Genomic DNA, 26,044 nt, shown 5'->3' with positions numbered 1-26,044 from the left:
GGGCGGCGGCGAGTCGTGGTACCTGGCGCTGCTGGGCCTGGCCGAACACTTCCGCACGTCCAGCCCGCCCAAAGTGCGCCTGTGCGTGCACTGCCTGCAGGCCGTGCTGCTCCGCAAGCCGCCGGCCCGCATGGAGGCCCGCACGCACCTGCAGCTCGGCTCCGTCCTCTACCATCACACCCGCAACGGCGACCAGGCCCGCGGACACCTCGAGAAGGCGGTGAGCGGGGCCGTGAAGCCACCCAGCCCTGAATTGTGGGCCCTGCCATGACGTGCGAGGGAGTGGGTAGACCCCCCCCGGCCGGGTTTTGGCTCGAGCTGTTCCAAAGGCAGTTTAGGGCATCTGAACAATATTAAAAAGTTCTTGTAATATGTCAAGAATAGACCTAGACACAGCCCTGCTGTCATCGTTCCTGGTGGGTTTGTTCCTCGGTGCAGAAATAATCCTAAAATTTCATGAACGTCCATCTTTGTGGATGGTTTTTACCTTGCAGGGCCTAATCGGGTGCTTGGAGGAGGTGGTAGGCAGAGCTCCATTTACCCAGCCGCCCCTTGGGGTTACTAGGCAGGATGGCCATGAACTGCAGGAGAGTAGGTTTAGGTTAGACATCAGGAAAACCTTCTTTATGGTCTGCAATGGGCTTCCAAGGGAGGTGGTGCTCTCCCCTATCTTGGATGTCTTGCCTGGCTGGGGTCATTGTCCTGCAGGGGGCGGCGGGTTGGACTTGATGACCTACTGAGGTCCCTTCCATTGAGGGGCGAGGCAGCTGCATCGTACTTCTCAGATGCTGAAGGCTGGAAACTGCGAGAGGGGGAAGAGCAAGGGAAAGAGCCTTGGAGGGACCAAGGCAGACAAGGTTATTTTGCATAGATGCTATATCTTTTATCAGAGCAGCTCAATCATTGGGAAAATTGTTCTTTGTGCCTGAAACACCCTTCATGTGCCTGACAGCTTGCAGAGAACAATTTTTCCAGCCTATAAAAGATACCATGTTTACCCAACGAACCTTGTCTGCCTGTGTTTTAGACCCGCAGAGCTACAGCCAGCAGCCCTTGCTCAGACCCAGATCGCTCTCACTTTCAGCATCTCACATGGGTTGCGCAGGCAAGATGGACCTAGTCTGACCCAGTAAATGGCAATTCTCGTGTTCAGGCAGCTGTATCTCCTTCCCCGCCAGCCATGACAGCCTGTGGGGGTGTGGGAAGTCATGGGGGTTCATTCCCCTGGGGTAGATGCCCCTGTTTTTAGGGCCCATAGAAGGTAGAGGCCAAAGAAATCAACAGCGAGGGAGCACAAGTAGGCCTTGGGGCAGTTCAGTTCAGTGACTCCCTTGGTGTTGCCAGCTGCCGACTAACCTGTCGTCTTCTTTTGCAGTGGTTGATATCACAACAAGTATCCTTTTCCAGCTGCCTGGTCAATAGCCAACACTCAGGGGCTTCATCAGGATTTAATGCAGAAAGCTTTTGCCAGGAAAACAGGCGGTGCTGGTTCTGATGGGACTGGGGCCTTGGCTACACTGCCAAATTAAAGCTGGGTACAAGCCAGCACATCTTCATGCACTAGCTTTATAGCTGGTTGGCTCTTTTTATAGCTGGAAAGTCGTTTTTATCATGTGATGATTATTTTGGATGTGTGGCTGACCTGAATTTATTGTGCGATTTACCAGTTAATTGCATAATGTATGTAATGTGTAGCAGGGGCCTGGTAGATCTTGTAGGGAGCTTTGCCTAGTTCCTTATGTGTGGTCTGCTCCCTCAGCCTTCTTGTAATTCATGTTGGTGTTCGGAGCAGGCTGTGGCAGGGTAATGTTCTGTGGTCGCAAAGCCTGATAATGACTTAACTCCGAGGCTGCTAGATTCCACAGTTTGAGGATGTCAAATTTGAAGCAGCGAGCCTCCTGTCCGAACTGTATTGTCAAGAGGTAAGCATGTTAAGGCCAGTTCTAAATCATGTTTGTTGACTGTAAGTGGATTAGCTCTAGAGCCAAATAGTCATTTGCAGTGGTGCTGTACCTCCTTTTATACCAGAATATCTGTGTAAACTTCAATAATGGTATCTAGAAAACATTGAGCATGGTCACACTTAAGCACGCTGAACTTCACACATAGTAATATGGGATAAAATTTCCAAAGTGCTTCATTCTGTTAGGCTGTGCTAGTTCTAAAGAGTTAGTTATGCCGTTCTGTGACAAAGTAAGTTTATTTTCTCCTTATTCCATTAGCAGCAGTGGAGACAAAGGCAGGCCAACTGTTTTGGTGTTTCTTGGGAGGCTTAAGTTGTATGCCTTTATTATTTTGTGTAAAACTTCCTGAATGGCGTGGAGTTTTTTCCGAGCCAAAGCAATTTGCACCATGTAGGATGTGTGTTTCTGCATACATAAAGGGTGTAACGAATGCAGTGAATAACTTATACACTTTTAGAGGGCTGAAGAATGTGGTCACTCATGTTGAATACTTGTTTTCGGTGTTCTTTTATTGTTTTAAGACCCTTGGCTCATTTAATTCCTCCCCCCCCTTAACCAATGTGGACTGCTTGCCTTTGTTACTGAAAGGTTTTTAAACAGTTTGTTTTTAGCGTTAACCGTAACTTAATATTTCTGTTTCAGAATTCAGTCGATGCAGCAAAGCCTCTGTTACGTAAAGCCATCCAGATTTCACAGCAGACTCCTTATTGGCACTGTAGACTACTTTTTCAGCTTGCAGTAAGTATTGTACAAGGCTTACAGAGCTTCATGAAGGACCGTGAAGATGATCAGAGGGATAATGTGGCTGTAAAATTTCTAGTTTTTTTTCAAAAAATGAGGGGATGTGTTTAGTGGTGCGAGGAAGGGCTCAAACTTGATGTGGTTCTGAGGCTGGAATCAATGCAGTAGTGCAGTGAAACTCTGATATGTTTTGTTAGGGATTATTTGACAACATTCTTGGGATTGGGACGTGCCATTCATGTTTTGCTGTCTTTGCTGCTTCTGTCCCATCTCTTCAGTGCATGCTACTTAGCTTTTCATTTTGATATGATATAAGGTGCGTCTTGTCTTCACTATCCAAAGAGTTAACAGACAAGGCAAGGAGTGAGAGAGGCTGGTTAGAGTGCATTTGTCAACGATACCTTTCTGGCGTGTGCCTTTTCTCTGCAGCCTTCCAGAAAAGCCTTAAACAGTCAGACAAGGATTATTGAGAGAATTAGTTTTTCTTTTGAGGTACTTCCCTTCAAAGTAAACTTGACAAACTTTATCTTCTTGATGGATGGTTTACACTCATTTCTATTCCTTTTCTACCGCCAGCCTGCAAAAACTTAACTAAATTAACTAATTAAGGGAAGTGCTTACTTTACAATGAATAATGGCTGTGTACTTACAAAACCTAACCTCCTTGCAGAGCCTCTGCATAGTATTCTTCTTAGAAGCCCAAAAATGGTGTATATTTTAGGTGGATTGTTTACTCATGGTTTTTGTTTAACCAGAGGGCCTGCTGCCTTTATGGATTGGTTTTTCAACTAGAATTTGGAGGAAGTTGCAGAAACTAAGGGTGCTTGATGGAAAAACTCTATACCTCTTCTCTTCCTCCCTGGGGTGCTTGCAGACTTTACTTCCCAGGCTATCCCATGGAACTGCTCCATCCTTTTTTTTTTTTTTTTAACTGCATTTTGGTTCAGATTTGATGAGGGCCAGCTCTACTTTGTTGCAACAACCTCTGATTTTAAGTTATGTTTCACATCCATGTGAAAGATTTCCTCTGAAATTTTGAATAGCTTGAATAATCAGCAAGAAAAGATTCCAGAGGAAAAGGGTCTTTATGTTCATGAGAGATGTGAAGAGGTCTTGTACACAGTTCTGTTGCTTAATCACTCAACATTCAGTTATTGCAACAGGAGTAACAGCATCAAAAATGTGAAAATTATTTGTGGCTTTGTCCATAAAAAGTGCTGTGTGGAAAATTTTAGTGAGTTTTCTCTCTTTCTCTCTCCTTCTTTAGCAACTACATACACTCGAGAAAGATTTGGTATCTGCCTGTGACCTGCTAGGAGTGGGAGCAGAGTATGCCCGGGTAGTAGGATCAGAATATACCAGGTACATGTTTCCTTCACTTCATGCCCAGAAAAATATTTTTTGCTTGTTCAAGCTTATACAGAGGTTCAGGTAATATGTAAATCCTGCACTATCAGACCAGTACTTCATGGGAATTCTTTGTTCTGACTGTAGATTCCATCTGAAGCAAGTGTTTGCTTTCTCTTACAACCAGCAATGCGTGCAAAGGCTTTTGGAGGATATTTTTCAATGTTTTCTTGTTTGACACCCTGATCCCCTAAAATCTCCCTACAGACTGTGGTTCCCCTGTACATGGGAGCCTTTTGCAGCCTCAACTAAAGAGACAGAGATATTAATCCTTGCACAGTGATCAGACTGTTCTTTAAGTCTGCTCCCGTTTAGTTGTGCCAGGGTTCTTGTTGCTGCTTTGAAGGGGGCCTCTGAGGAAGAGAGCACCACATATCTCCTGTCAACGGGCCTTGGATGTTGTGCAGTGTTGTTGAGATGCTGCCACTGCTGGGGTGAAGGACAGCATCCATCCAGTGCATGCAGTGTGGCACAGAGCAAGGAAGGGGGAACTGACCATGGCCCCTGCACTCCAGCAGATGGGTCACGGTGTGGCATAATGAATTTCTTGGTGAGGTCTCATTTGAAAAGACCTTTAGGTGGCCTGCCTGATACTCAGCATACATTTGAAGTGGGGAGAGCTGAGTTGATTCTGTCAGAATTTTGACCTGTTTGCTAATATAAGTGGGAGGCTTAGGCCTCCTTGCCTGTTTCTTCCAGCATGTGTTTCTTGCCATAGCTCTTTTTTTTAGCAGTCCACTACCCTGAATTTTTGCTTTTGCTTATACAGTGTTGTTCCTTCTTAGAAATGTTACAGGGTTTTTTTGTTCTATTTTAGGGCACTGTTTCTGCTCAGTAAAGGGATGGTAAGTTCATTATGTTAAAGTATAACAAGTTACTGTTATTTACTTAGTACATACAGAGCACAGAATAGTGTAAGGCTATTGGTCTTAAAATTAGATGCTTGGTTTGAAAGTCTTTCGTATTCCTACTACCGTGTTAACCAGGTTCTGCTTCATTCTGATAAGAGCATGGGGTTGATGCATACCTCAAGGCACCTTTTAAGGCTGCAGCATTCTTGGCTAGTTGCATCCCTCTTACTTGCTCCCAGCAGTGTAGCACTTGTTGCTTCATGGAGAAAGGATAACCTTACTTGATTATAGTAAAGTTATTCCAGACCGAGGTAATTGATTAGAATTAGCATTGTAGGCCTCCTTTTATTTTTTAAAATTCAGGATGAGAACTCCAGTACCATAAATTGGCCAATGCTATAAAGAAATAAAGGGGGCGGGGGGAGGAGGGGTTCCTTACAGTAATCCCTTTTTCCCCATAATGAAGTACCTAAATAAACCAGCTTTCAGGTCCTGAGCACTTAGCACTTTCCCTGTGCTTGTTCAGCACAGAATTCGTAACTAATACTTCTCTTTCTTTGGTTTAGCTTCTTCTAATGGAGCGAAAGCTGCAGGAAGTGCACCCGCTCCTCACTCTTTGTGGGCAAATAGTTGAAAACTGGCAAGGAAACCCTATCCAGAAAGAATCCTTACGTGTGTTCTTCTTGGTGCTCCAGGTGACACATTACCTGGATGCCGGGCAGGTGTGTGAGAATGGCAGCTCTTAGCAATTACAGTTGGGGCATCTGGGAAAGTTTCCTGGCTTAAAAGCCTGCTAACTTGTAGGCCCCATCACTGTATCTTGCATTTTGTTGGAAATAATGTTGAAAATGTACAGAAGAGTCAAGTGGATGAAAAGGCTTAGGGATTGTTTTGTTTTGTTTTGTTGTGGGGGGGCGGTTGGCAAGAAACCTAAATTTTTACTTATTGCATGTAGGGAAAATCAGGTACCATGAGACTATCTCAGAGGATCTAGTGCTGTGCATCTTGTCTTCAACTGAGTCATTTACCTCTAGGTGCTTTTTTTTTTTTCCTGTCATTTTAATAACTAAGTGCCACTACAGTTGGTTCAGAAGTAAGTAAACAGGGAAATCTTGTTTCCCTGTAGGTATGTTACTAGTTACATGGCTGCTTTGCTGAATAAATACAGCTTTAGTTACATGGAAGAAATAGTTTCAGAATGTCAGCTGTTGGGCCCTACCCCTTGGTTCATGACATTTTAATTTCTATCTAGCATCTAAAATGAAACAAAGTGAGCGGACAATAAAAAGGCACTAACGCTGATGCACTCAGGTACACTCAACACTTAATCTGGTACATTTATAATACTTCTACTTTTCTTCCATACATGTTTCCTATGCCCATGGAAACCATAGGTCATGGTCTGAAATATTCCAGCTGTATAGCTGTTTTTCAGACTGGACTTTCCAGGGGATTCATCTCTGCAGGGGTTGAGGATAGGTTATTGGAATACAGCTAGAAGGCCTGTTCTGCAGCATGTTGTGATATTGCTGTAATAACTTATGCATTAAACTCAGCTCTTGCAGGCATGAGTTATAGTTTGGCACATCTGCTGAACTAAGTATTCAGATGGTGTTCTCTCAGCTGACAGTTGCCTACATCTGATACTAATAATCTTTCTCAGGTAAAAAGCGTGAAGCCATGTCTGAAGCAGCTCCAGCAGTGCATTCAGACCATATCAACTCTGCATGACGATGAAATTCTACCCAGCAACCCTGCTGATCTCTTTCACTGGCTGCCCAAGGAACACATGTGTGTGCTGGTCTACTTGGTAAGCAGCTGTTTTACTTGTGTATCTGTTGCTAGCTGGTGAGAGTGAGATGCTGGATGAATGTGCTGCACCATTCTAAATGAAGGGGAGATCCTCTTTTAAGAGCACGATCCAGTGTGCAAGCAAGCTTACTTCTCAAGTGGTTGTGTAGTTTGTCATTGCTCTATATGGGCTGAATGCACAGTGTAGAATGAAAGGAGTTTGTTTGGCTTCCTGCAAACGCATATGTTTTTCTTGTGCTTGATTCTTCATAAAGCGGAACTATGTTGTTCATTCTATAAGCACAAATTACTGAGGTCAGGGTGTGGGGGTTTACATACCTTAAAATAGTCAGTAGTTTGTAAATGTGATTTGAAAGCATTGGCTAGGAGAGTTTGCTGTCCCCCTGCCCTGTTCTCTGCTTAAATGCATTGTCCTTTTGCAGTATCCAAGTACAGTGTCCTTTTGTTTCTAGACACCAGAGTAAATCCTAGCTCTAGCTACAAGCAAGTATGAATCTGAAGCACTCAAATTTAGTTCTGCTGATCACAGGTTGCCAGGTGATATGCCACAGTTGGCATTTGAGGACTTTGAATAGCAGTGTCTAGGAGACTTGGAAGAGCAGTCAACACCCTCAGATGACATTATAATGGTAGCATCATAGTTATTATGTAAGTGTTCACATTTAGCAGATCTGCAGTCTAAGCATGAGGTCTGAAATCTTGATGGTTTTTAGAACTTTTGTGTGATTAGCATTAACAAAGTATAATTTGAAATTAATGGCTCATGTGTAATGAAAAATAGCACATGGTCTGCAGAACCTATGACAGTTTTTTCATTGCCTTCACTTAGGTTAATATTTGAAGAAGCTCCATAAGAAATCCTGAACAGGACTATATCAGTACACAAGCTAAAGAAAATTTAGCTCATATTTCTGGAGTTATGTTGTTTTTTTTTTCCCCCCCCCCAGGGCTGGCAGTACTCTTTTGCTAAAGTGAACAGATAAGACAATAAGCTATTCTGTTTTTTTTAAACAAACTAGATTCCAAATTGTTGACATCAAAACTCAGTTTGAACTGTCTTCAGTTCTGGAGTTTGGCTCTGGACTTTCATACCCTTCCTTTCAGTAAAGGTTTGTGGGGTTTTTTTCCCTGCCTTTCCTGTGCTCTGTGGCAGGTGACTGTGATGCATTCCATGCAAGCAGGATACCTGGAGAAGGCACAGAAATACACGGACAAAGCACTCATGCAGCTGGAAAAGCTAAAAAGTAAGTGTGGAGGTTAAAACTCCTGGTGATGTGTATGGTTTATCTCAGGCTGACACAGCGGTGAAGCCACACCAGTCTGCTTGCTGAACAGACTCCTTAAAGCTCTTGCTGTCTTTGGGACTAGTTCTCTAAAAACATTCAGAGGATTAATAGCACAGATGTAAGAATCCTTCTTTTTTCTGAGTCCAGAAGTAGATTCTTTTCCATACAGACTTACTACTCTACATGCTGAATTTGGATAATACAGAAGTGAATTTACCAGGTTCTGACAGTGTTTCAACTGTTTAATGGAAACTTGAATGTCCTGATCAGTTGTATGTCCAAGATTGCACTTACCTGGAACAAGGTTGTGTTTCCCAGAGGTCCAGCAACATAAAGCATGGACTCCCATTCTTCACTCCTTAAGAGATGTTCTTTAAAAACATGTTCATCTCTTCTGATGCAGCTTGAACAGTTGATGGCCAGCCACTGACACGCATGGTTCAGCAAAACTTCAGCATAAAGACCTTTGTGCAGAAATCATTGTGCCAGAGTTTTTCAGACCATCTGGCACCAGAGAAGCTGGTTACTGTAGTACCTGGATGGGGGTTGTTAAGGTGTTAGTGCACCGTTTAACTTTGCTTCCTGAACTATTTTCATTCCCTCTTCAGTGTTGGACTGCAGTCCCATCTTGTCATCTTTCCAAGTTATTTTGCTGGAACATATTATCATGTGTCGGCTTGTCACGGGACACAAAGCCACAGCATTACAAGAGGTAACACTTTACTCTGATCTTTTCCCCACTGCTTTAATGTTTTTGGACATTCACAAAACTTTGCAGTAAGAATTGTTAAAAATATGGAAGTTTCATTTCCTAACAATGCATTCAAGCTGTAACTGGAATCATAAGCAGTGTCTGTGTAATCACTAACATGCATAACAATGTCTGGAAATCTTCAGCGGGACATTGCGGGATTCAAGGAACCTTGCCAATAATCCCTGTTCCTTGGCTCATTTGAAAGCACTTTAGTTAAGAAGGTGGGGGCTTTCAAACATACACATCTTGCTAATTAATGCTCAGAAGTAAACTCTTAGCATTTAATCCCTGATCTTCCTTTCTGATTGTCTCCCTACTCCCTGTCCCTCAGACTCGTGGCTGGAAGTTTTCTTTAACACTTCCCTTTCCATCGCTTCCAGTTTAGGCATATTTTGTCGAAAGATGCCTGTGCTTTTGCAGATCTTTTCTTTCTGTCCATCCAGTTTTCCTTTCTCATTGACTGACTGCTTTCACCTTCTATTGTCCTCTGATTATTTATTCAAAATGCAGTTGGTCTGATTATGTCAGTCCCCTCCTTGAATCCTAACAGTGGTTCCTCCTCTCTCTGGTCCTGGATCAGACTTTCTTGCTCTTGCCTTTATTCCTCATCTCTACTCTTTTCTACGTATTTTTGTCATAATTTCACTCTTCTTTCCTCCTCTGACATTAGTACCAACATGTTTTTTCCTTTTGTATAATTCTTCCCCTAGTGCCTTGCACCTCCTTCCTGCCACTTCTTTATTTATAGGATGTGGTCTCAGAATTAGTCTCCTGCCATTTCAGATCCTTTGGTAAATCCCCCTGCTGTTGCAGATAAGAGTTTGATACCTGATAATGGTTAAATAAAAGAGTTTTTGGCAATAGTTCAGACCTTTTTACTAAACACCCGCCCCTCCCCAATTTCCCACCTTTTGTTTGTTGCGTTCTGTCTTAGATTGTGAGCAATTTGGGACACAAGCTATCACTTCATGTGTATGGACAATGCCCAGCATGTGGTGGAGCTACCAAAAAGGAAACAACTGAAAACCAGCTGGTGCACATATGCCTGTGTAGAGAGCAGTGTGCATACAGACCTGTGTGTATTGCTCAGGGTGAAGCAAGTCTGGGCTCTCTTGTGAAGGTGCCAGGCAGGTTAATGTAGACTGGAGCTAAGGCAGCAATATGCCAAATGGCTCTTAGCATTCAGGCAGGTGGGGCCTGAGTTAGCACAGAAGTAATAAAGAAATAATTTTAAATATTCTTCCTCTAACAGATCTCACAAGTTTGTCAACTCTGCCAGCAGTCCCCAAGGCTGTTTTCCAATCATGCTGCTCAGCTACACACGCTGCTAGTAAGTATGGACTAGTACTAGTGAACTCTGGCTTTTGCATGCCACCAAAGTGTCACCTTAATTGTTTTAGATGATTGCTTGAGGTGTAACAAAGCAAATCTTAGCCAGTAGTTTAGACTTCCACTGACCAGTAGAATCTCATGTAATAATCTTGTAAAACGCTTAAATTACAGCTACTTACCTTTTATGCTAACCTACAGTAACTTCACAGAATGAGAGTGACGTATTTAAACTCTTTCTTAAATGTAGCAGATGTGTGTGTGGTAGCACTTAACATGAGAAACAAACATGCAGAAAATAAACTGTGCTTTAGGCAGTGCACGTTGGAAACAGACTAACAAGCGCTAGATTGATTTTTGTTGTGGTATTTATAATGGTTTGGTATTAATAATGCTCGGTGGAACAGTGTCTAAGGAAGAATGAACTTTACAATAATGTAATGGCGCAAAGCTGGTATTGCTGCCCTTTGTCAAGTGTACCAAACAAAATTAAAGGTCAATTTTGTCCTGGTAGATGTTCAATTACTTTCCTGCTACTGCTCTCTAATTCCAGGAGATTGTGGACAGCTTTCCTTGTAGGGCTCCAATTTTGCTAGTTACTAGGAAGCTTAATTCACAAGGTGTTTTCCCTTTTCAGGGACTCTATTGTATTTCTGTTAATTGCATGGACAATGCAGAAGCACAGTTCACCACAGCGCTGAGGGTAAGATGTATTTTTAAGACTACTTGCTATAGCACTGCTGAATCTTTACGAGCAAAGAGGTAGTGTAAGAGTGACGTCATAGCCATGATGACCTGAGGCAGTGCCTTGCATTTGAAAGCTTATCTTACTCTATCCCAATTACATAGTTGGTCCAATACAAGATACCACCCTAAAAAATCCCTGCTGGTTTGCATAAGAGGGAGGAGGCGGACTTGCTTTCAGTTTCACTGTGGTCTGTCCTCCATTAACCTTTTTACAGCAGGTCATAGAAGTTCCTCTCTCTCTCCTTGCATTATTCCTCATGAGATATAGGCAAATATTTGGGGGGACAGATGTGTGCAGAACCAGAGTGCTTTATTAACTTTAATCAGCCACCTATCCTTACTAGAATGGGTTGTTGTGTACCATTTGAGGCAAGGTCAGTGGAACCAGTGCTCAAAGGGCAGTCAGGGTCCATGCCCATCTATGCTGAGAATATTTTGGTATGAAGAGAGACTTAAATAGCAAAAAATAAATTGTAAAAGTTGGTGAAGTTTGGCATAATTATAAAGAAAGCAAAAGTCTCAAGTTGGGAATGTGTGTAACTGCCATACTTATGTATATCTTGCTCTAAAGGTTTGCATCTTTTACAGACTTGTAGAGGGCAACATTTATTGAGTTTGTTAAAAGCCTGCAGATGAATGCAGTGTAGAACATCTAGTTGGCTTGTGTTGTCCGAGCTGAGCTATTCCTTTATTTGTGACAGATGTAAACATGTTACTTGCGAACTGCTTCAAGTGGCATCAGTTACTCATTTTGGTGTGTTGCTGTTATAAAGAAATGCAGAGTGAACCAGTTCAGTGTTGTAGGCTGGGATATTTTTATCTCACCATGGTTATGCTGTGGTCTTCTGTTTTAGCTCACCACGCATCAGGAATTGTGGGCATTTATTGTGACAAACCTGGCCAGTGTGTACATCAGGGAAGGCAACAGGCATCAAGAGGTATGTGACTGACTTCTGAGTCTGTGAGAGACCTGAGCATTTATAAGAAAGCTTTAGTGCAGCACTTTGATTATTCTTTCCCAGTTGTTTTTCTATAAGAGGGGAAATTTCCTACTTGGTCAGTTTGGTGCCATTTAATATTACTTAGAAGCTGAGGGGTGAGTTGGCTCAGTGTAGATCACTAAAGCAAATGGGAGTATTCTGGATGCCACAGCGAGGTATGATCTCACTGTCTGAGAACGCCAGCGGGAGCCAAAAATGTCCATGTACTAATCCCAAGTCTTTCATCGGTTCCACCTGTGATCGGGAACCAGAAATTCCTTCTGTCCATTTCAGATTCCATCTACCTAAGAGTGATTTCTAGATTGCTTGGACTTGATGAGATGCAATTAAATGTTTGTTCAGGGAACCAATTAATCATCCTCCCAAAGTAGCTTTTATTAAGTACATAACAGTGTATAGCAGCATTTCTGCCTTCATTTTTTCCATGAGGCACTTGATGCATCTTGGCCTTTGTAGTTACATTTTAGAAACAAATACTTGCAAGTGTTTAGTGTCTAGTAAGCAAATTGTAAATGGTCTGTTTCAATAGGCAAAAAACCATGAAGCACACTGAATAAATAAAAAATTGTGGGGAGTGAAAATACTAGTCAGTGTCAATAGTTTTGGTTAGTTTATGGTTTTTCTTAACTAGTAAGTTGGTCACCTTTAGGTTGTAAAGGGGACAACATTGTAGAAGTGAAACCTTTCCAGGGAAGGCTTTGAGGTTCCAGATAATATTTGCTAGGTCCAGGAGGAGTAAGTTCTTTTTTTAAACTTGATTCTGGAGCCAGAATTGACCTCTTGGTCTTGTCATTATTTTGAAAATTCCATCTTGTGATCTAGCCAGTCGCAGCAAACTTCTGCAATGTTTATATAACGTTGCAGTATTCTGTTTGACGTGGTGTTCCCATTATGCTGTTTGTTTCCAGTGCTGTAAGCTAATGTTTGCTAGAAACATTTTTTTTTCCATTTTTTTTTTCCTGAATTGTAGCTTTACAGCTTGCTGGAAAGGATAAATCCAGACCACAACTTTCCTGTGAGGTAAGGATTCTGGATATCTCCTTGATGCTGATGACTTAGGAGGGTGGTGAAGCACTGGAATAGGTTACCCAGAGAGGTGGTAGAGTCTTTTTCCATGGAGGTTTTTAAGGCCCAGTTTGACAAAGCCTTGGCTGGGATGATGTAGTTGGGACTGGTCCTGCTGTGAGCAGGGGGTTGGACTAGATGCTGTGAGCAGGGGTTGGACCCTGAGGTCCCTTCAACCCTCATTTTCTATGATTCTGTGACTTCTGCCTCTTAAAATGTTGAGAAAAAGCATAGCATACAAAAGCAATTGGCTTATTGCAGGGAATGGGTTTGAATGCATCTTAAATATGATTTTTTTTTCCCCAATCCTTGACACTGACAAATCTTGATTTTTGTCATTTGACTATGACATAATGGAAAATAAATGCCTAGAATGTACCTATATAATGTATCTTGATTGCTGTAAAAAGCCTGGATTTAAACACATTGCTTTGTCCCCAGCTCTCACTGTCTCCGAGCAGCAGCTTTCTATATCCGAGGGCTTTTCTCCTTCTTTCAAGGAAGGTACAACGAAGCGAAGTGAGTTTTAAGTCAAAGAGGGATTTTTTTAATGTAGAAGTTCAAAATTGATGCCTTTTTTCAGACCTGACAGAATTCTCCCTTGGATTTAATCTGGCTAGTTTCATAATTAAGGTTTTATCAAATGAGGCAGACTTTATAAATTGGCATGTTCCCAATTATTTTCTGCTTACAGCTGTGAACTTCTGGTAATCACAATTCTAAATTCTTGTAAAGGACTTTTTTGTCAGGAGATAAACACTTTACAGAGGAAATCAAAGTTTTCCCCATTATACAAATGAAAAAAACTAAGGCCAATGGTGAAGTGACTTGCCAAAGGTCACCCAGCAATCTCATGATAGAGCTGGGAGCAGAGCCAAGATATCCTTGTTCCCTATTTGCCTCGTGACCTACACACCCTACACACTTGTTTTTTCTGTACTGGTGTCAACTTGTTCCATGCTGCAAAGACTTCACTGTTGTTGTGAATGGTTTCTCTCTGTTCTGTTTTGTAGACGATTTTTGCGAGAGACGCTGAAAATGTCAAACGCAGAAGACTTGAACCGATTAACAGCCTGTTCTCTTGTACTCCTTGGTCACATATTCTACGTGCTGGGAAATCACCGGGTAAGCCTATACAGTCTTTGGTGTTCCTACTGGAGATACTGGTTTCATTGTCATTTACCAAAACACTGGCAGATTTGGGAAATTAATTTATATTAAGAGTTCCACGTTTAGCATTATCCTGCCTAAAGCTGGCAGCGCATTGATTTATGAATTTTTCAAGTTGTCATTTGCATGTTTAATGATAGGTTGACAAAGCAGTGGCATTTGTTATCCTATTTTAGAAGCTTGGATTTCCATATTATTTAAAATCACTTGAAAAGAAGATCTTAGTAAGCCAAGGCACTATAATTAAAGAGGATTATTTTGAAAGGGGTTCCAAATTCCCATCCTCATGGGAATTGTTTTGTTTTAAAATCCTTATGCAGTGGCAGAGTGGTACATGACGTATTTTTTTTTTCTGTTGTACACAATATAAGCATTTGGTCACTGTCTTACTGCAGAAAGATGCACCATGTTCCAGCCTGATAGTGGCTGATTCATTGGTCATTCAAGTTTTAAACTTGGCAAGAACCAAAAGTGACTAATTTTTGTATTTTGGAACAGTCTTTATGAATAGGTCACGAAATTTAGTTACTGGTCTTAATTGGCCCCTCCTTTGGATCTAGTTCTTCTCTCCATTTGTCCTCTTTCATTCATCTTTAGCTCTTTCAGGTGCTAAAGAGCAGTGCGCGTTCACTTTGATTTCCTAGCTACAGATTCACAATCTGAGTCCATCTCAGTGACAGTATAATACACTGCTTCCCATACAGTGTGTAGGCTACATATTGGTGTGTGCAGTCCTTTCTAAGTAAATCCTCCCATCTGGTGCTTGGATTTAGTTTGTTGTCACAAATTAGGAACAGATTAAATGAGTAAACGGAAGTTCTCAACAAGGATATTGCATGAGATGGGCTGTTCCAGTCCAGGCATGGCATCACTTGTCATGTCTGGTTGCATGGGTAAATATTGTGCTTAGTGGTTCATACTTAATGAATGAGAACAGCATTAAGAGCGTGGATAGCTGGCATGTGAGGAGCATTCCAGGCCTTGTAGTTAATAGCCTCATTGAAACTCGTCACACACATCAAGTTCTAGAACACTTGTGTGTCTTCACAAGAGGAAAAAATGTGGACGAATAGGAGTTTTGATCTTAATATTTGTTCTTCACCAGGAAAGCAATAACATGGTAGTCCCAGCCATGCAGCTTGCGAGCAAGATCCCAGACATGTCCGTGCAGCTGTGGTCTTCTGCTCTTCTGAGAGGTGAGCTGGCAAAGTGCCCATGTTGCATTGGCTGGAAAAGGAGCAGGAACTGAATTCTTGGAAATTGTAAAGAAGGATGGTGTTTTGGGGAGGAGACTTCTCAGTCCTAATGCTCTCAACAAGGAGGACAGAGTAAATGTCTTACATGGTCATTATCTGGAAGACAAGCAGGAAGGATTTTTTTCTTGACCAGAAATGCTTACGTTGAAACTGCACTGGAAATGGGTACTGAGGACAGAGCATCTCTGCAGAAGGAGCAAATTTAATGGTCTGATGTTGGACAGAATTTTGTCCAGATTCTCAGAGTTGAGCACGTGTCCAACTTGACTCTTAAAGGAAATACAGAAAGTTCTGAGAACTGTGCTTTGAGAGAGAGGGTCCCATTTAAAAGGTGTCCTGCTGGGCATACAGAATTGCTGGTTACTTCTTAAAGCCTTGGTTGTCTGTGGCACTGGCAGTGTGAACAATGTAACAGATATTTTCTAGACTGGCACACAGACTCTGAACTGTTTCTGATGTCAGTCATTTGGTCAGGCAGGTCTTACTTGCTTGGGAATAACAGCTCCTTTCAGCCCTTGTCAGGTTTTGTTTGTTTTTTAAAGGAGCAAGGTCAGCCTTGCAAGTTGATTGATGGTAGGAACAGTTGGGAGACAGTGCAAATGGTCTGAAAGAGTGGGAGGAAATATTTCTTCAGTACTTCCTTTCTGGCACTTTAGGAAAATACAGCAGCTTTGGTGGCAGGAGTGATAGTCACTAAACTAGAGACGGTTACTTTCAGAGTCAGATGAGAGTCTAAGATAAAGAGGTGAAAGTAAACTATCAGGAAGAGAGAAAACACAGTCCACTGGCAGAATAGAAGCTATTCCTAGGTAATGGAGGTTGCCAAAGGGAGTTCCTAGAGCCCCTTGATCTTTGACTGGTCCCAGGTATTTTGGATTCTGAGAACTTCCCTGCATGCTTTGTAGTTCTCAAATCATGGGCAGTCAGTCATGTTGCTGCTGCTGTTGTCTTGGGAGCGCTGTGTAAGAAGACTGTGGAGAACACTGTGGATAGCGTAGGAGGAGCAATAATCTAACCCAACGTGGTTGATCTGGTCCTTGGCTGAAAGGCAGGGGCTAGCCCTTTTGCTGGGCTGAGGGGACAATCTGCTTAAAAATCCTTTCTGTATGTAGCTGGTGTGCACACAGCATCCCTTTTTGCCAGGCAGTTGCTATGCTTTGTCCTGTCCTGTGTTCCTGATACTGCAAGCATTTGGTTAAGTTTCACTTAGTTGTTTCTGCCACTGTGAATGAGCTTTAATAAATAGTGAGGGGGGAGACTGTTGGACCACATCATACATAAATATTGCTTAATTTGACTTGCATAGGCCCCAGGATGCTTTGTTCAAATATTGACTAGCTTCTTGGCAGACAATCAGTGTTAATGCTACAATTGATTTCTTCTCACTGGAAAATAAAGCTGCAACTCTACCCTTTCCCAAGAACCCTACCCTGCAGCTCCAATTTAATATAAGTTGTCACGTTTACAGTGAGTGCTGTGTTGCACATTAAACACGGCAGGTGAGAGAGGCTAGGCTTGCATTCTCCCGTCTTCCTGCTGCTTTGGTTACAGATTTCTTCCAGGCAGCTGAAATACTCCTGCATTTGTGTACAAATTGGAGTGTCAGTGTAAGGGGTGTCACTGGCCCTTGAGATGGACTTGATGTTTATCCACAGACGGGGCACAGCATGTTGGTAGCTTCTCCCTGCATCGTCCCATTTGTGGACCCAGACTTATTCTCTGTGGCTTGCTTAATGGCCAGGACTGGAAGTGGCTTCCTAGGTAAGGTGATCAGATCGCATCAGGCAGGCACGTCCCATTGTGCTCGTGAATGTATACAGGGCTTCTTGAAACCGCTTAAACAGTTTGCATTTTGCCACTGCTGTTGGGATGCTGTGACCCAATCTCACTGTACTGCTGGTTAGAAATCTCATTTCTGCCCTAAGCTTCATGTCCAGTTTATTCATTCATGTGCCGTACTCTAATAACTCTGCTCCTCCCTCATGTTGGCCCCTTCTCCAATGTATGGAGAGCAGTTGTGTCCCACAGTTTTGCTAGGTAACAAAGTCAAATGTTTTGGACTTCTCCTGTGAGAGAGGTTCTCTATTCTCTGGTTGTCCTAGGAGCTCTTCTTTGCACCTGTTTCAGTTTGAATTAATCTTCCTTTCACATGGCTGACCAGACTTGTACCCAGTGTTCAGCTGAGGTATTACCAGTGCCTTGTACAATTGCTTTAATTCCCTGTTCGTACAGGAGAAAACCCCTCATGATATGCCCTCGAGTTTTCATTTCCCTTTTTCTTGGCCACAATATAGCGATGGCTCGTGATCTGCTAATATGCCCAAGTCTGTCTGCCCTGTTGTTCCCTGCTGAGCCCCTGTTTACAGCAGGAATTCTTGTTTCATTAGTTGCCATGTACATGATGTATAAGTGTCCAGTTCTTCCCGATTGACATTGTGATCCTCCTCTGCATCGCTGATGCCTTGCAACTTTGTGTCAACAGATGTTTCATCAAAACCCTTTTCATTTCTGTGCCAAGGTCACAGAGTAGACTAGGTTCCAAGGCTGATCCCTCTAAGTTTCCTCCAGCCTGATAGAGCCCCCATAGAATCATAGAAGTAGGGTCGGAAGGGACCTTGTAGATCTTGAAGTCTGACCCTCCGCCTGGGCAGGAGAAAAGACTGGACTCAAATGAGTCCAGCCAGGTAGTCATCAGCTTATGCTTTGTCTTTGCTGTTGCCAGTTCCTTGCGCTGTTTCTGTGTCTCTCATTCCCATCTTCTCTAGTTTAATTTCCTGCTTGGCACTGGATCAGGTGCTTTCACCAAGTCTAGATAGATGAGATGTACTGCATTTTCCTTGCCTAGAAAATCCACTATCGTATCAAAGAAAGACAGTAGGTTAATCCCAAATGATCTATGCTCAGTAAGTCCGTATTCCATTTTGTCCCATTTTTCATTTATTTCTAGGTCCTTAGTTGCATTTTTTCCCCTCCAAGATGTGTTCTCAGGCACTGCAGTTACTTCAGTGTGGAGGCTCGTCTGCTAGTACGTGAATGCTGACCCTGGTAATTTATCTCACACAGAAGTCAGCTGCTTGGCAGTAACATTTTTTTTTTGTCACTAGTGACCTGGATTAAGTTTTCCCCTTGTGTGTGGTTACAGCTCTTTCATGATGTGCTTCTTTCAAGGAGAGAGCAGCCACCTTGAAACAGGTTAAAGCTCTTTGCTAATGGCTTGTACGGAGAGGCCCTTCCTGGGTTAGCATGCTAGAATGTGAGAAGTTGCACAGAAGTGAGGTGAACGCAATGGGAATGTGCAATGGGAATGTACAGTTCTCCCAGGTTCTTTATCTTGGCATACTCATCCTTGGTAATTTTTCAGGCAGATTTAATTAAGGTGCTTGGCAAGCTTTATAGCTAGTAAAGTATATTTACTGTGGGAGGCTGCTGCTGCCACCTCAGGTCTCTGATAGATTATTTAGGACTTTCTTTTCTCACTTAAGCAGAGATTTGGACATTGTCGTGCAGTCCACGCCTTTTCCTGTTCCCTCTACCCATCTCACACTGGTCTCTTCCTCTCTAAGTGTTCGTAGTGTTAGCACGGTTTAGGGGGAGTATCTTCTTCACACTCAAACACCTTCCTATATATCTGCTTCCATGATTCTCTTTGGAAAAATGTATTTTCTCTTGCCTGTACAGCTTCATTGAACTTCAGCTTTGTTTCAATTATGGAACATGGTTGAGAGAGAGAGAAAAGTACCAGAGCTGTCATATGCTGAACTAGTATGGCTTGCTGTGTTGTCTATTAGATACCAGCAGCAGCAGTACAGGCACCTGTGCTGAGTAAGTACCAATATCCATTTTGATTGGTACTTTTAGGACTGGAAGAATCTTCTGCATCAGATGAAGTACTCGATGTTGAAGATCTTTTTTTTAAACCAAAAGTAGGGCAGCACAGAGCATAGCATGGGTTGCGTTTGCTGTTTGGAGGTAGAAGGGAGATCTGGCAAGTTAGGCAGAAAGTGAGCTCTGATATTAGGGAAAGCAGAATGTGGAGTGGGCAATGCCAGGAGCAGGGTGTTTATGTGGCCGTGACTGGTCCATTCAGAAGTGCCAAAAAGAGACTAGTGACATGTGAGGAAAGACCAGCAACTGGCAGGGGCTGGGTGCCTTGGCCTCTGGGTGCAAATAACCTTCCCCTGGTTTGGGGGCAGGGAGCTGCTGTGCTGCACCACACAGTGTTTGTCACTGCTTGAAGTCAAACCCACGTGGTGTTTGTCTGAATGTGTGAATTGAGACTGTCTGAAGGCCTTTGAATGATCAGGTGTTCAGGGCAAGGCAGCGGTGCGTGTTGTGAATTCAAACAGCACAGTTCTGGAGCCCCACAAAATTGGGATCTATACTGAAAACTCACAGCTTGCAAAACCAGCTCTGCTGCCAGAACCACGTTGTGGCTTGCAAATATAATGGAGACCTGCAGTGCTGCCCTCTCCCCACAAGATGGTGCTGTAAACCCACTAGACTAGACCCTCCTTCCAAAACACAGGAGGGATGCTTTCTGGTCTGCTGAGAAGTTTGCCTGTGGCTCCCTGCCGAGGTATTGACCTATTGTCTGCATGGCTGAAAGTTTAAAAAAAAAAAAAAAAATCGGCTTTGAGGAGCATGCAGCTGAAGACTTTGGGGAAGGGGAGAGAGGTCCACACAACAGGACCAGTTTTCTTTTTCTGTTTTTCTTCCTATTGTGCAGAGTCCATAGCACAGAAGTCAGCATGATGTGGTTGCTGTAATAATCCTACTGCATGTGTTTTTAAACTCAATTGGTTCTAAACGGTCTCAAATCTGTCTGCTCTGGGATGCATGGGCATGTTTTCCCTGGGGGACCACTGGAAAGGAGTACAAGGGGGGAGAGTAGATGGCATCAGATGTAACATTAAGGAACACATCCAGGCCTTGGTCCAGTTCTGTCTAACGCCAGCCTTTCCATTAAGCAGCTGAAGTAAAAGCACTTGCAGTACATCTTATTGCCATAGATATTATCCCCAAATACATCAGAATGAGTCGCTAACCAAGAGAGGGGGAGGGGGTTTTGTTACTGGCAGTCATTGACTTTGAACTGCCCCTTGTATCCAGCTGCTCTTCTCAAGGACTGTAGCACCAGTATTAGACTGCTATTTAGAGACAAACTCTTTACAGGGAGCAGTCCCTTCATGCGAGTCTTTGGGTTGAGTGTTCCTCAGAGATGTGAGTTGGGAAGCTGCTGGTAGAAAAAGGATTGGACATGAGGCTGTATATGTGACCAAGGGGGCGTAGAAATGCAGGTCTTGAACTAAGGGCTGTCTGGGTCAGTCGGCCATGTAAACTTGCTTGCCACAGTAAGTGATAAAACCCTTAGGGAGGGTGGTATTTTCAGCCCTCAATTTTGTGTCAATTTGAAACCAGTGCATGGACTGTCGATAACATGGGAACATATCATGCTCCCTTTCTTCCAGATCTGAACAAAGCCTGTGGAAACGCCATTGATGCTCACGAGGCAGCGCAGATGCATCAGAACTTTTCACAGCAGCTTCTTCAGGACCATATTGAAGCTTGCAGTCTTCCAGAACACAACCTAATCACGGTAGGCAGCCTTCCTTCTCCAGTCGGGTATCCTGTGTTAGAGCAGCATACAGTCTGGCTCCAATAGCTGGCTGATTTTTGTTTTGGTTACAATAACTTTCAACAGCAAGATGATGATGAAGGTCTGCCTCTGCTGTGTCGCTGAGGGGTGGGTATCCTGACTGCCTTGTACAAAACTATCATTTTCAGATGCACTGCTAGAAATACTGTTGTTTTTGACAATTCTGCTGCCCTTAAATTTTAATTATCTGAAAATATGTTTTTTGGAGCCACAGTAGGTTTTAGTTTAATCTCAAGTTTTGCCTCTGTACACACATTGCTATAAGCTGTACCTTTTTCACTTCTTCACATTACTATCTTTCCACGGTGAGGTGCACTTCTAAGAACTAAATGCAGATTAGGCAGTGTAAAAGGTCTTTTAAGTGGAAGCCAAAGAATAGAAGCATTTGCATGACAACCTAATTTTGAGTGTTTTATCACTCTCAACATGTTCTGACACCTTGAATTATGTTTGAGAGAGGCAAAGTCTTTCAAAAATCTTACAGCTAATTCACTCCTGGGCTTTGTTGTGTTTCTTTGTTTTGTTTTTTTTCTTTTTGAAGGGGGGAGGAAAGGAGAGGAAAACCCGATGGTCGGAAGAAAAGTTTTCCTTGCTTCGTGTGCAGTCAGTCCCTTCAGAGATTTCCCAGGGGTGGGAATGTTTGAGATGCAACCTCTTGTTTATAAAGATGCCCACAGCAACTGTGTGATTCCCAGGTGCATGTGTATATAAATATGAATCCAATCTTAGATGGCCCAGATTTCAGCAAGAGAGCTGTATTGATGTTCAAGCTTTTGATGTCTTTTACCTCCATTGCTGGATTACTTGTAATCCAGGCTAGTTGAATACATAGAATGGAAAAAGTTAAAATACAAAATTATAAATTTGTGCATCTCAGCAAATCTTGAAAAAAGCAGAACTGAGGAAGGGATTAAGGTGAGCAAGAGGTGGAGGCCTTTCTTTGAGTTTTTAATCTTGGTCATAACAGACGTTTAAAATTAAATTGGATCCAAGAAAGAAGGGAAATAGTCTGTGTGAGAGACAGCATTCTAGTAAGGGGGGAGATCCTGAAGTAAGAAAACAAACCAGGCCTTGACCTACCTGATGTACAGCTCTTCTTGAACAGCTCATTTTTGTTACCTCAAAACAAAAAATGTTGCATGGCCAGCTCCTCTGTTGTGACCTTGGCTGTGATTTGCCCCCGTTCTGGTCGTAATATAGGATTTTCACACTGTGTGTTGTCTTTCAGTGGACAGATGGACCCCCTCCTGTACAGTTCCAGGCTCAGAATGGACCCACCACCAGCCTGGCCAGTCTCCTGTGAGAGAGAAGCTACCAGGACAATGTATAACAGGAAACAAACAAAGCCAAAAAAGGAGAAAAGTTCACGTGGAAAAGTTTTCTGCAGAGAAAAAGATGGCAAATTTCCATAGTGCAGACCTTTGTAGAGAGGATGGCTTAAACCCAGCATGCATTTCATACTCGCAAAGTGAAAAGGGCATTTTAAGCTGCTTTTACCTAGTGTGGGAATATACAACTAGCGTGTGTACATACGTCCTGGTTTTAATCTGTTCTCCTTTTATTCAGAATTAAGGTTTAGACAGAGAGATACTTTTCTTATTGGTGGAGTTTGTTTTAACAAAAATATATATTTTCACAAAAGATGAAGAGAGCTTGCTTTGATTATAAAGCTGATCACCTGCGAAACATTTAACCCTAGCTGAAATGTGCTGCTTTTTGAATGTGCTTTCTATGCCCCCTCTACTCCCAGGAGCAGGTGGAGTGAATTGTGACTGACCATAGGGTACAGCAAGCTTCAGAGCTCAGTTCCTGCATCAAGTATTTGAGTGCTGGAAATGCAGTCCCATGATGAAGGTGATTAGATCAATTTGTTGACTCTTGCATATTGATTTAGGGGTAGTCCTTCATGAGTGCAGGAGACCCTCACCCAACCCTGTGCTGAGGGGTTTGGCTTGCACTGCCGCCTGAGGGGCAGGAGAATCCATTTTACCTCCTGGATGCAAAGGCCTCTTTGCATCACTTGTATGTGGGGTACCACCCCACCCTCCCAGCTTCTCTGGCAGTTTCCCACAAGGTAGGGCAGGACCATAACCCCACCTAAGTCCACTACCTTTGGGTGATGTGCACCGATGGAAGACTAGGGAGGGAAAAATTCCTTGGTTTCTGCTTGTCCCTCACAGGGGCTGCCCAAGTGGGAGAGGAAAGCACCTTCTGTCCTCCCCACTTCATCCCAAGAGTCGAGCAGAATCGGTCTCTCTCTCATTCTGCTGAAGAGAGAAGCAAAATATAACGTATATCTTGGAATAAATTCAGCCCCCAAATTCAAATTCGCATATCTGCCTGGAGGAGAAGCTTAGAGCTGGCTAAAGCGTTGGGGAAGCTTTGAATTTCCAAAGTTTTCCATGTTAGGTGGCTTCTGGTTTTGCCTCCTTTTAGAAGCCTGTTTCTGCAAAAATGTTCTTTCCTTCTCCAGATGTGCAATGCAGCTGTCCGTCTGAAGAAGAGGGGGAGAGAGCCCCAGATTGTGGCCTCTTCCATTCTGCAGAGCTTGAGAATGGTCAGGGTGGTAGATGGGAGACGGATCTGCGTGGGGGTTGGTATGCAATGTGGTGGAAAGCTCACTAGCTCACAGGGCTCAAGAAATGGTTTTTCGTGTTGGCAGATCTGTAAATGTCATTGAAGAAAATGTCTGTCTGTCATAGTGGGAATAACAGGGGTCTTCTAACCAGATGGGTACTGTGGGCTCTGCAGGCTTTTAGGTGATGCTAATAATTTAGGGGCAGGCCTTTGTCCCTGAAATCTTAATGCTGTTTCATTTTGTAGGAATGTTTGAGCAGTCTGTCTCAGGGGGTAGTTCCCTTCAAAGACTAGCAAAACGTTATGCCGCTGCTTTGCTTCTTATAAGCAATATGACTACTGAGTGATGTGGAAAGGACAAAGGTCCTGCCCAGGTAATAGGCTGAGGTGTGTTCTCTCTGCTGGCCCAGCAGCAGCTGTGTAGAAACCCTGGTCTTGGAGCTGGAGTGATGTGACCCCAAGCAGGTTTCAGGCTCCATTTAGATCTACGTTAGGGAGCTCTGTTTTCTCCAAACTTGATAGAGAAGAGACTTTAATTTCAGGCTTGCAAAAAAAAAAAAAAGGGGGAAAAAAAGGGAAAAAAAGAAAGCTTTGTGCAGCTTGCATCTCTTTACTTCTTTCCAGATCTCAGAGGATAATAGCGTTTCTGGGAGTTGTGTGCTGGTGGTACATTTTAGGTATTTTATGCAGATTGGAGCCCTATGCTCCTAACAGATCATTGCAGGTAGAAATTGCTCTGTGACAGTTGGGACCACGCTCATTTATCTGTCACCTGGTCTGAGTGGCCGATGCTGATGTGCCCTTAGAACGCACAGAGGCTTATGCCAGCTGATTGTGGGGCACTCAACTGCGTGACTTTGAACAACAGCACTGCCACTTAGTGCTGTGCAGCACTCCCATGACAGGTGCCAGCGGGACAGGGCTCCACATAAGACTGCCTTGGCAACAGCATTACAAGCTAGTGGTATAGTCTCAGAGGGTCTGTCCAGATCTAGGCAAGTGCTGGCATTTGATAGGATTGCCACAAACTCGTCAGAACGTGGACATTAGTAGAGCTGGCAAGAGAGCAAACAGTCATTTTGTATAGATCCCATAGCTGGCATGGCTAGTTGCCATCTGGAGTTTGACCAGGGAGACTCAGAAGTGACCCTGCTCCTGAAGATGCCCACAGTCCTATGTAGGGGTGGTGAACTCTAAGGTTGTTCTAACTCTTGGGCAGGAAGCAGTGTCTCTTCACACCCCTACACCCAGCTTTTCAAAGTGCTTGGTGCATACCCCAGGGTAGATTCCTCACACCAGATATTCAAAAGAATTCAAATCCCATTGTTACACTAGACAGAATAGCTATGGTGGTGGTCACTGCTCAGAATCGGAGCTACTTGGTGCTGGTGTTTTTTAGAAGCATGGTGCTAGCTGCAGGTGCTGGTCACTGGAGTATCCTGTGTTTAATGCGTCTCGTTTTAGATGATCAGTGCTTAGGGTTGGACGGAATATATTACGAAGTGGGATGGGAGGATGCACAGCCTCTGCTGCAGGTAGGGAATGCTTGTGTTTTTGTTCAGAAACTGTCCAAATTAGCGGGGGGGTTTTATACATGTCTTCAGAAAGAGGCACAGACATTTCTCCTTCCCTCCTACGCTTCTGCCAAACATACTCAGCCCTTACTTTGCCCATCATGTGTTCATGCAACCAAAAGAAAATCATTTAAAAAGTTTAGGCAAACTATGCACCCCTCTGGACAACTTACTAGAGGATTATAGTTTGTCAGTGGTTCAAGGGAAAGGTCTCCACAGAAGCCAGGCATATTCAGTAGAGGTCAACAGGTAGGCTGATCATGTCTAGAGAAGCAATCTCAAGGTATTGGTATGTAAAGTTGAGCAGGGTTCATGCAGTATTCCATTGTAGTGACTGCTTTCTAGTTTCTTGTTGGCAATACCTTAGTGCAGGTGAGTTGCTTTGCAGATCAAATCCCTCTGTGCTCTTTCCCCATGAGGGCAGACGTGGTTTGGGAAAGACTGCAAATTTGTGCTGGCCTGTTACTGGTGTGCATGTGCTTCCCAGTCCTTAACAGGAACCACTGACTAGAAATTGTAGCTAAACTTCTTGTAAGGTCATGGACAACAACTGGGGGGGTTCCTAGTCTATGACTGGCTAAACTGCTGCCTCTGCAAGGGAGGATGGAGCATCTTGTCTTCCACTCTCCTTGGGACAGCAGTGCCCTTGGTCATGTCTGCTGACAGCTGAAGTCACCAATCATACTGCTCTCTTCCAAAATCACCACCCCCCCTTGCTGTTTCCTGCACCAAATTTCACAGCTTGTGTACATTTGAACTAACCTGGTACTTTTCTGTCTCTGGATCCCAGTGTACATTTGTTACAATGTACAGTGCTTTTTGACTATACTTGTATATTAAATTATTGAATAGTT

The 26,044-nt window shown here is 43.3% G+C and overlaps 1 protein-coding gene across 1 annotated transcript; it reads left to right on the top strand.

Annotated features, from left to right (window-relative positions):
• Position 1: 1 nt before the first annotated feature.
• On the top strand, positions 2-26,044 carry MAU2 (MAU2 sister chromatid cohesion factor; the record flags this gene model as incomplete). The annotated part of the gene is made up of 19 exons (XM_019538431.1): positions 2-220; positions 1,376-1,393; positions 1,857-1,922; positions 2,607-2,702; positions 3,973-4,067; positions 4,930-4,957; positions 5,530-5,685; positions 6,627-6,773; positions 7,929-8,019; positions 8,670-8,773; positions 10,068-10,145; positions 10,782-10,847; positions 11,746-11,829; positions 12,863-12,912; positions 13,399-13,476; positions 13,971-14,082; positions 15,233-15,323; positions 20,852-20,979; positions 22,268-26,044. Coding segments are annotated over 19 exons (1,782 nt in total), but the record flags the coding sequence as incomplete, so codon positions are not given.

This window comes from Crocodylus porosus, unplaced genomic scaffold (assembly GCF_001723895.1).
Source record: "Crocodylus porosus isolate Cpor-Errol unplaced genomic scaffold, CroPor_comp1, whole genome shotgun sequence".
Taxonomy (NCBI): Eukaryota; Metazoa; Chordata; order Crocodylia; family Crocodylidae; genus Crocodylus; species Crocodylus porosus.
The sequence above is the reverse complement of the archived record's forward strand: the minus strand, read 5'-3'. Positions and strand labels throughout refer to the sequence as shown.